Source organism: Neolamprologus brichardi, chromosome 15 (genome assembly GCF_056152115.1).
Source record: "Neolamprologus brichardi isolate AB-2024 chromosome 15, ASM5615211v1, whole genome shotgun sequence".
NCBI lineage: Eukaryota > Metazoa > Chordata > Actinopteri > Cichliformes > Cichlidae > Neolamprologus > Neolamprologus brichardi.
The window spans coordinates 24,740,355-24,750,899 of NC_142118.1; the positions used below are offsets into that span (position 1 = coordinate 24,740,355).

At 42.6% G+C, this 10,545-nt stretch overlaps 1 protein-coding gene across 1 annotated transcript in view; it reads right to left on the reverse strand.

The window, feature by feature from the left end:
* Window positions 1-10,146, reverse strand: part of asap2b (ArfGAP with SH3 domain, ankyrin repeat and PH domain 2b) — a 30,761-nt gene extending 20,615 nt beyond the window's left edge. Inside the window, exons 1-6 of the mRNA XM_087852560.1 lie at window positions 9,762-10,146; window positions 2,972-3,044; window positions 1,611-1,765; window positions 1,414-1,488; window positions 588-637; window positions 131-260 (exon numbers count right to left, since the gene is read on the reverse strand). Of these exons, the coding sequence (XP_087708686.1) occupies window positions 131-260; window positions 588-637; window positions 1,414-1,488; window positions 1,611-1,765; window positions 2,972-3,044; window positions 9,762-9,887 (609 nt within the window). The 5' untranslated portion in view covers window positions 9,888-10,146. The remainder of the gene's footprint in view (window positions 1-130; window positions 261-587; window positions 638-1,413; window positions 1,489-1,610; window positions 1,766-2,971; window positions 3,045-9,761) is intronic.
* Between the last annotated feature and the right edge of the window lie 399 nt (window positions 10,147-10,545).

The window sequence follows — 10,545 nt, forward strand, 5'->3', positions numbered from 1 at the left end:
ATCTTCCACGTCATATACAATCTTTGCTGATTGGTCGAGGCAGTAAAACAAACGCTGCTCTCGGTCTGACCTCAGAGGATAGAGATGATTGTTTTAGCATTCAGGTCACCTGTGTGACCTCTGACCTCACCTCGCACATCTGCAGCTGAAACATTCGTCTCTCCTTCTCCATCTCCTCTGCGATTTCTCCTCCGCTGAACTCCGTCCGAATCATGCCATGCATCTTGGCATTCTCTTTCTTCTCTTTCTCAATCTTCGCTCTGCAGAGGTCAAAGGTCATGTTAAAATCGCAACACAAACAAATGTGATCAAAACAACAAACTGAGGAGAAGAAAAAATAGAAAGATGCTAAACTACAGAAGCCAAGAAATGCCATGATTTCATGCCTTTCATGATTTTTATCTTTTCTTCTTTTTGTGAGAAAAAGGAAAAAAAACAGCATGTATCAGTCTGTGGAGACAGAAACAATAAAGATAACTTTATTCAAACATCCTCATTTACATGCTGAATGAGTCGGCTGGTTAACGTGTTCTCGTCTCTGTGATTTAACATTTCAGTGAGAGCAGCTGATAATGAGCCCTTCTTACAGTTTGGTCTCGTAATCCTTCCAGGCCTTATCGAACGGCTTCTTCAGATCCTGCAGGAAAAATAGACGTCACACAGTCAGTGATTCATTCATAAATGCGCGCGCGCACACGCGCACACACACACACACACACACACACACACAGGACTCTAACCTCTGAGTCACTCTGGAAATATTTCTAGACGATAACATGTGCGTTAGATTAGAAAAACAAACACAATGGTGACCGTGTCACAACAGAGGTGTTTTAAATTCAGCCATTTGGTGTTTATGCCACGAGCCACAGCCTGCAGGACGACACCACCATTACAAACAGGAAGTCATGCTCATCGCACAACTACAAGAAAAACTGTTCAGTGTTTTGCAGAAATTAAATGTTGTATTTGGCACCTCAGGGCCACCTTACCTAACAGGCCTACATTTTATAATTCAAGAAGCACAGGTTTTTTTTAAATTATTCAAACTGAGCATAGAGCAGGAAAAATAATATTTAATAAATCAGAAAAAACAAAAAATGATCTTTTATTTTGATTTCCTGCTTTTGTTTTTTCATATGACAGGAAACGGAGGATTTTACAGTGGCTGGTTTACTGCTGTGGTACAAAGATATTTAAACATTAATGTGGGACCCCAGCGTGATTTTATTTGTTAAATCTGAAGCTGTGTGTTTAAAACGATTACAGTTCTGATGTAATTATTGTAAATACACAGTCAACATGTCATCTAACCAAAAATGATTCATTTTTAGCCACAGTAACAGGAAGTGAAGTGTAACTGAGCGAGTGTCTGCGGGTTTGTTTCAGCAGGAAGAAGAAAGTGACACCAACCCCTTTCACTCCTTTCAGGTCTCCTTTCAGCAGACTGTCCAGAGGGAATGTGATGATGTTGTTCATGTTCTGCAGCTGCAAACAGGAAGTTATGTCACAGCACAAATGCGCAAAACACACCACACTTTCTACATTTAATACTTTGCACAATAAAATGTCTGATGTTTCACTCTCTGAGGCTGAATTTGGTTCCTCACCAGGTTCTTGAAGAGCGCTGTCAGCTCTCTGGTGAAAACAACAAACTTGATGAAGGCAGAGCCGACATCATCGTCATCCCTGTCACCCCGGGTCAGGTAGTTTTCCCCAAACTTCTGCATGGACTGAACGTACTGCTCCTCATTTTCCACGTGAGCTACGACACAGAAAACACTTTAAATAAATGCGGACTGCAGCTTGGATCATCTTTCATTTAACTCCAAAAACAAAAATGATTAAACTCTGTGTGAAAACAAAAACCACCCACTCCACCATGTGGAAAAAACAAGGACAACGAACACGTGTAAATAAAAAAAAGTAATAAAATAAAAAGTAATAAAAAACAATAAATATAAGAGAAGACAAAGAGAATAAATAAAAATATGATACTAAATATTGAGAAAAACTGGAGATATATAAATAAACAGAAATAAAATACACAACTCAAATTAAAATAAACAAATCTAAACAATTAAAACATAAATATTTATTTTAAATATTTTAAACAAATAATAAATGTGAATGTATTAAAATATATTTAAATTTATTGAAATTATATTAAAATTAATTTTATATTGTAACAAAAGATTTTTCCAAAAACATTTCTAATTAATTTAATTTAGTCCCTTTTGATACGAAAAATTAAAAGTAGAAAAATAAAAGGAGAGAAACAAAATCTTAATTTTTTACAGTTTTTTGTATAATTATTCAGCTTTAAATAATTCTGATGATTTAAAAGTGTTTATTGGGCTTCAGTTGGACATGTCTGTGTGTACCTTCTGCATTACTTTAGCAGAGAAAATGGGCTGTTCCCCTCGAGCTGAGGCACCGAGCTGCTCTGAATCTTTGGTATATACGTGGAGATTTACCTCCAACATAAACCTGCAGGTTACAGAGAGAAGCTAAATATTTCAGATCCTCTCTGCTGTCCACATACTTCTGGTCATGCAGTGCCTTCTGTCTGTGAAACTGCTGAATGGTGCGTTTCCTGTCAGTTTTTGCAGAAGTGCTGAATAACGTTCAGATCTTGTGTGTTTGATGAGTGTGTGAAGGACTTGGCCTTTCCTCTGTTTGCACTGTAGTGTGGATGTGGGCGTATCCCTCAGCATGCTGGAACACGGGGAAGCATGAAAGGAATGTTTGGAGGTGAGACTCCACCGGCCCGAGCAGAGACCCACCAGCAGCACGCGGCTGCTGACGAACCCACCCCACCTGCACTGACCTGAATAGAAACTGCTTTTATTTTGGTAGTTTGTATCTGAGCACAGTGTGCTACCACAAACAGGAAGTGACAGTCAAAGTGAGACTGTGGTGACAAGCGTTGTTATTTTGGGTCAGACTGACTTGAAACTGCATCTCTCACCCAGACCAGACGAGTTGATGGCCTTCACTGACTTCTTGATCTTGTAGAGAACAGACCGGTCCAAGTCGAGAGCCTGCGAAGGAGAAACAGCACGCAGATTAGGAGCCATGCCTGTAATGCTTACACGTCAAAGTTAAAGGAAAAGTGTGTTTATAGTCAGTATGAACTGTTCACCACTGTTGGTGTTCATCTCAGACTGTCACCCTTCATACCCTGAGCTGACGTGCGTGGACGGACTGCAGAGTCTGCATGTTTTACCCGAAGCAGAGTTATTATCAAGACATCACACATCTAATAAGAGACTGATGAAAGCAGTGCAGCTATTAAAGGTGCTTTTTTTTTTTTAGCAGACACCTCTCACTCACAGAGACTGTTTCATTCAGACCTTTGAAGCAGATCCTTTTATTCTTGCAGTTCAACATAATCCGAAGAAGCCTGCTGAGGGACAGCGCCCAGTGGCCATAGCTACTTCAGTCTGACCTTCTCAAGGCTTCAGAATGCTGGCAGCATTTCATAAAGTTTAGTCAGTTCTTTTTGGGTTTTACTGTTGCATCAACGTTTGCCTCCCCCAAACATGAGCCTGGTTCTGTTAAAAGAAAGTTCTTCCTCCCCCCTGTCACCAAGTGCTTCCTCACAGGGGGTATTATTGTAGTATTATATTTATTATTTTAGAGTCTTTATCTTACAAAGCACTTTGAGATGTGAAATGTTCTATATTAATAAATCTGTAATGAACTGAATCTTATGTTCTGAAAATGATCAGATTCTCTGTGCTGTTCCTGTTTCCTGTGTCCCTCCTCATCTGCGCGGTACAGTTTGATGCATTAGTCCCTAAAATAAGAGCGCTGCGTCTGTGATCTGCAGAAGGACATCAGATGGACATCAGACATCAGATGGAATCATCAGTATTGTATTGATTGGCACGATCAGCTCTGGCGAACACACAGAACCTGACGTAGCCACACCCACTGTATTCACAGGAATCTGGTTAGGGCTTCAGAAGGAATTCTTTCACCTGTTTGACATACCCAAAGGGAGCTCATATTCTGTAAAGCCGGCGTGCCTGCAGGAGAGCTGATCTGAAAGCTAATGTCTTCTAGTTCCTGAAACTCTCCTCGTTAGCCTGAGGCTAAAACGCAGCCTAAATTAAACCTTTGAGTGGTAACACGGGCTGCAGCGCTAGTTTCATGTTAGTCAGGAACATGAAGTCTGCTTGTGTCTAACCCGAGGCTGTGGGAGGGAGACTGAAGAGGCCATGCAATCTAAGCCTTTACCATAGTTTGCATGGCTGATGAGACCACAGAGGTTCTGTCACATGACCTTCAGGTGTTTTCCTGCCGACCTCATCTGTGGGGTTCACCTAAGCGTCTACAGCTCTGAGTCACAGGTCCATGTCTCAGAGCGAGAAACATGCACTTGGTTATTCTTTGACCAAAAACTGGTTCAAGACGAGCCGCTCATCAAACACCGGAGCTGATTTCAAATCTCTGCACAGAAACACAGCGAGATGACAGGTGAGCTCAGGTGTAGAGCAGCGACTTCATTCAACTCAGCCAAAGACCAAACAACAGATCGAGCACAAATACAAAGAACTCAGAAACAGCTCAACTCAGTACGGTGGATGATTGATGGTCTCACAGCACTGAGGTCCTGGCAGGGCCTTCTAGATAAATATTCATGGTCTTCTTGTGAGAGGTTTGTGAGAGTTTACCTGCAAATTCACCAAAGCACTCACTGAAAAAGAGCTACAGGACGGGTTAAACTCAGAAAATACCGCTCCTACAGGATGAATGATGCAATAATCTCAATGAAACGACTGCAAACACACAAACAACACACAGGCCATGTCTCTGAGGACAGCGTTGAAATCTTGGTACAAACGCCCACAGGCTCATGTCACAGCAGCCCACCCGCGAGCTTTCATTATGTCCCTAATAAGGGTGTTGCAAGGGTGTAAAGAGGTCATAAAGGTTAAATATAGTAACTTAGTGTATGATTGTACACCACATAGATCATTGACCTGGTCAGCAAAGATAAAGAGGGATCACTTCCTCTGCTGATACGTCAGTCAAACTGTCTGATCAAAGTTTACCAGCAGCCCCTTCACACTGTTTCAGGCTGACGTCAGAGGATTCATATTTAATGATAATTAATGGTAATTACCCCTGTTACCTTACTGAATTCATTTTCAGCACAAAGCTCTGGTTTTACCCTGTGTTATAAATCAAGGACATCATTTCCCCCCCATATCTACGTCACACTCATGGTCAGCTTAGAATCACCAGCGATCCCAACATGCAGCTCTTTGGACTTTGGAAGGAAGCTGGAAAGAATCCACACAGGAACACGGAGAACATGCACGCTCGAGCTGGGACTTGAAACATGAACCTTCCTACTATGAGGTTGCAGGCAATCATCTAGGAGGATGTTAATGGATGAAGATGCCCAATTGACTAATCACAACTAACTGACTGGTAGTTGGCCTTCATCACTCTCAGCATGCATGCAGGTGTCTGAAGGCAGGTGAGGTTATTGGTGCCCTGACTTCTTTTCGCCCCACCTCCACCTGCAGACATCCTGACTTGGAGGCTGCAGGCGAGCAGGGGCGCTGCTTTGTCTTGTGAGGTCAGAAACGTCCACCAACGTGTGTCTAAAACTGTCTGCAGGACATCACATGTCCCCACCACCCTCACGGTTTTTACACTGAAGTTCAAAGAAACAGCCTGTAAAACTGTTAATGTAATGACTGTAAAATCATTGCGATTACAGTTATTGACTAAAAGTAATCATCATCATGAATTTTCCTGTAACCGAGTGGCGACAATGTGGAGCCGCTAAAGCTCACTGTAGTGGTGATATTTATTCAAACACAGGTCTCAAGCCTACAGGATGAGGCACGAGCCAAAGTGTGGATTTGGAGAGTGGCAATCATCAAAACAGAACATTTCACAGCAGTTTTCTGACAATAGAAGCAACCAAGACGCTTCCTGTTTTTAGGGTTTCCTCGGTTTCACAGCCTCTGCACACCAGCTCTGCTCAGCTGCTTTTAACACGTGCAACAACACTCATTTTACATTAGTGAACGTAGGTGAGCAGATCAGTGTGACGAGTGGAAGATGAAGCAGATAAAGAAACCTGAATGGGCACAACACTGATCAGACCAGCAGGGACTCTGTAAAGGACTCATCTGCTGTTTTTACCATTCAGCACACTGATGCTGATTTCATGTGTTTACTGTAATTATTCTACCGTCTGAAGATGAGGGAGGAGCTGATGATTTATTGGAGACTTTAATTCCTCTCACATCACTTCAGACAAGTTGAGACACAACAGAAACAGAGATGAGCTTCAAACATGAAGAGAGGAGCTTTAAAAGTGACCAAAGGAGAGAGAAAGAGGACGAGACAAAGAAAGATGACAAAGGAAAGAGGAGAGAATGGAGGGATTTAACTGAGAGGAAAGCAAAGATCGGAGACAGCAGGAGGACCAAGGTGAGGCGAATCATGTCGGGACTCGATCAGAGGAGTGAGGCTCTACCATCGCCTCGGGTCTACTGAGTGGGAAAATCCCAGCATGCAACAGGAGGAGGAGGACATGATGTGCAGACCTGCGATTTCTACAGACCTCACGTCAGGCTTTCAGTTGTGCTTTTAAAGCATTCGCTGCAAGGACGTAGATTTCTTCACTTTATGCTGAGAGGAACCAGCGTGCTCTGAGCTGTAATCCAACAGCTCCCCAACAACAACAGATGGCCTCTACAACGATTGGGAAAAATATTTACTGTCCTTAGAACCAATAAAGTCTCAGAAGGAATCTGAAAAACTAGATACCATTAAAAAAAAGAGGAACCCAAACAAAAGTCCCCACAAAAACACACAAAGAGAAATAAGAGATTGTTTAATCCATCCCTGAATCACGTGATCACCTCCCAAAAAACATCCAGGTTGTCTCTTCTTTTCAGAGCATTTGACTCTTTATGCTAAGAATTAATAAATAACCTCTCTGATACACTGTTCTATTTATCCATCAACAAGGAAACCTGTGAAAAAAATATTTAATGCCTTCATTATTGACAGAAAGCCATGAATAACCAATGGACTACTGTCCTGAAAGACTTGCTGGCAACTATAACGTGATATCAAAGACTCAAAGAGAGAAAAAAACTAAAACATGACCACAAAAGAGCATATATATGTATTAAAACAACAACAACAACGACCTCACTGAACAACGTCCCATTAACAGTCTCAGGCCAGTATGCACGAAGTGTGATCACTAACGCCTAAGCTTTTACTGATCTGAGGTCAGCTTTCAATGACACGGCCAGATTTGTGAAACAATTAAATGAGCACAAATACGACCTAAGCGTGTGTTTTCTTATGCTTGGCCAAGATGTTTGATGTAGAGGAGTTTAAAGACACATCTCTATCTCCTTTAGTAAGCAAACATATATCAGTGTTTGTCAATCACCTCCATTAATCGGCTATGTACCACAGGCCTTCAAGCTGGCAGTAGTTAAACCTTTACTAAAAAGGCCATCTCTAGACCTAGCGGTCTTAGCTAATTATAGGCGAATCGCTAACCTTGCTTTCATATCAAACATTCTTGAAAGAGTAGTTGTCAAACAGCTAACAGATTATCTGCAGAGGAATGGCTTATTTGAAGAGTTTCAGTCAGGTTTCAGAGTTCATCACAGCACAGAAACAGCTTTAGTGAAGGTTACAAATGATCTTCTTATGTCCGCTGACAGTGGACTCATCTCTGTGCTTGTCCTGCAGTCCTCAGTGCAGCGTTCGATTCTGTCGACCATAATATCCTATTAGAGCGATTAGAGCATGCTGTAGGCATTACAGGTACTGCGCTTGAGTGGTGTGTATCATATCCATCTAATAGACTCCAATTTGTACATGTAAATGGAGAGTCCTCTTCACATGCTAAGATTAATCATGGAGTTCCACAGGGTTCAGTGCTAGGACCAATTTTATTTACATTATACATGCTTCCCTTAGACAGTATTATCAGAGGGAATAGCATACATTTTCACTGCTATGCAAATGACACCCAACTCTATCTATCCATGAAGCCAGATAACACACACCATGTAACACTGCTTCCATGTAAAATAGAACATCAGCCTTCAGCTAGCTGTATAATTTAAACATGTAGCAGACTAAGTTAACAGTTCATCTGCAAATTTTAATACAACTTCTGGAGGCTTATGCAGATTTTCCTCCATGTAACACAAACAGGAGTGGGCCGAGCAGCTGCAGAATTTGCTTTTCTTCATGTTGAAATGTGTTAGCTGCTTTGACGAAGGACTCCCGCTCGCTGTTTCCCAGTAAAGGTTTTAATGGTGATCACAGGAAAAAAAAATGTTGATCATAGGAACAGCTGCTGTGGATGGTGGAAACACGTTTTCTACCACTCAACCTGAGCTCACCAACTCAGTAATGGCTCTGCCTCTTTGCAGTGTGTAAACAGACTCCCTTCCACGTTAAACTGCTCCAGCATCATCATTACTTGTGTTATTAATTCTATTTAAAACTGGGGGCTGTCAGACTTTTTATTCATGTGCTACTCATAAATATGTTTCTATTGAAGGTCTGTTTTTGATCGCAAATATGGGTGAAACACTCACGTTTCCATGGTGACAATGGCATGTTAAATGGCTTAATTTCCACTAGTGTCTACCCAACTTGATAGAGTTTCCAGTTAGGTGGTAGAACCTAGTGCCGGGTACTTTTTTAGTACATACTTGGCCAGGGATTCAAGTGAGCTGAGTTGAGCTGAAAATGTGACATCAGTAGACTACATGCCACTTGGCCAGGGAGTGAGGTCACTGGATAAGTCATAACAGCGACTCGTTCACAAGAATCAAACCCGTCATTTAAGAAAATCAGCAACGAGGAAGAATGGCTGCACAAAACCCAACAACATGGTCCAACGATGAGCTGCAGACATTTACCCTCAGTTTAGCACCAGGTCCACAATCTCCTCGCTGTCCTTCACTGATGACAATCTCACCCACACTAAGGTGGTGCTCCACTGTAATGGAAAACAACCGAAACGATCCAGTCTAGGTGAATTGAGTTGAGCCGAGTTGGTGATAGTGGAAGAGTGGTTTTGCTGATACTACCTTAACCTTTCATGAATATTATTATTGAGTTTACAGTACAATCATCACGTTAATTTACTTTAAGATATTTTCTCTAAATACGACTAAAAATAGCCAGTGACGACTTCCTCCTGAGCTTGAGGGCAGTTTGGGGCCTTTCACATGTCTGTGCCCACGGCCCTGTTTTTTTTCCCAGGGCGTCCCTGTGGGGAAAGCCTTCAGCCCCATCTTATTCTCCCACCTGAAACCTTTGACCTTTAACTGCTGCTTCCTCATCTCTTCAGTTTTAGAAATATGCTTCATCATCGTGTTGCAAAAAGAAAATAAAAAGAAGCTGTTAAGTCTTACAAAATGTCTACAGAAGGAAGTGTTTCTCTCAGTTCCTCTTTCGAATAAAACAGACTCGTTTGACGCTCTGTTGCTTGGAAAGTTTGAAAAGCAGCAGAAATCACCGTTTATCCACACTGTAGGTCCACAAACAGTGAAAACAGGCTGTGACTAAAACCCTCTTCAATCCCACACACGGGAAAACAAACCACGTTCATGAAAAAAGGAACAAAACGGACTTTCCGGGTATTTACAGAGAGGCTCAGTGGAAGCCTTTTTACCACCTTATTAAACTCTTATAATCCCCGACTTCCAACCGTGTGTGTGTGCGTGTCCTTGTTTTCTCACCTCCTCCAGAGCTCCCACCGCGTTCCTGCAGTGGCCCATCCGGGTAGTGAAGTTGGAGGTGGTTGGAGCTTTGTAGTCTTCATTGGTCTCGTCGATGAACTCCGTGACGCTGATCAGCTCCGGCATGGTGAGCTCCGGCAGACGCAAACTGACCGGGGGCGCAAAAATCCCGTCAAAACTGCCGCAGTTATCGCGCAGCCGCAGGTGGAGCAGCCACACCTGGACGCCTCAGAGTGCCCGCAGCGTCACAGCCAAGATCCTCTGCTGTTCCCGCACGCGCCGCTGCTCATAGTCATAGGAGGAAGAGGAGAGGTCCGACCTCCATGTTTGTCCCGCAGCACGAATCACCGACAGCACCGACACATTCCAACACCCTCAGCTGCTTCACCTGAGCAGGAAGCGCACGGAGAGGGGCGGGGACACTGAGGGGGGCGGGGACAGAGAAGGGAGCTCCCACCCTGCTGCTGTTTCCGCAAACCACAAACACACGCACACACAAAACACCTACACACACAGAGACACACACTCACACAGTATTTTCACAGTCCTATCAGGGTGGGACTGGAACAATATGATGTTTAAAGTGTGAGGTCCTCTAAATTTTTACAAACGGTGTTAATGAGACACGGTTAAAAGAACACCATAATAATACATAATACAAAAATATAATGCACCTTTATTTTTAACCCTTTGGTCAGCAGTGTTCTCACTTAGCTGCAGAGAACTATATTTACCATTAATATTTAGAACACTCAGACATCCCCCAACACACACACACCATAAA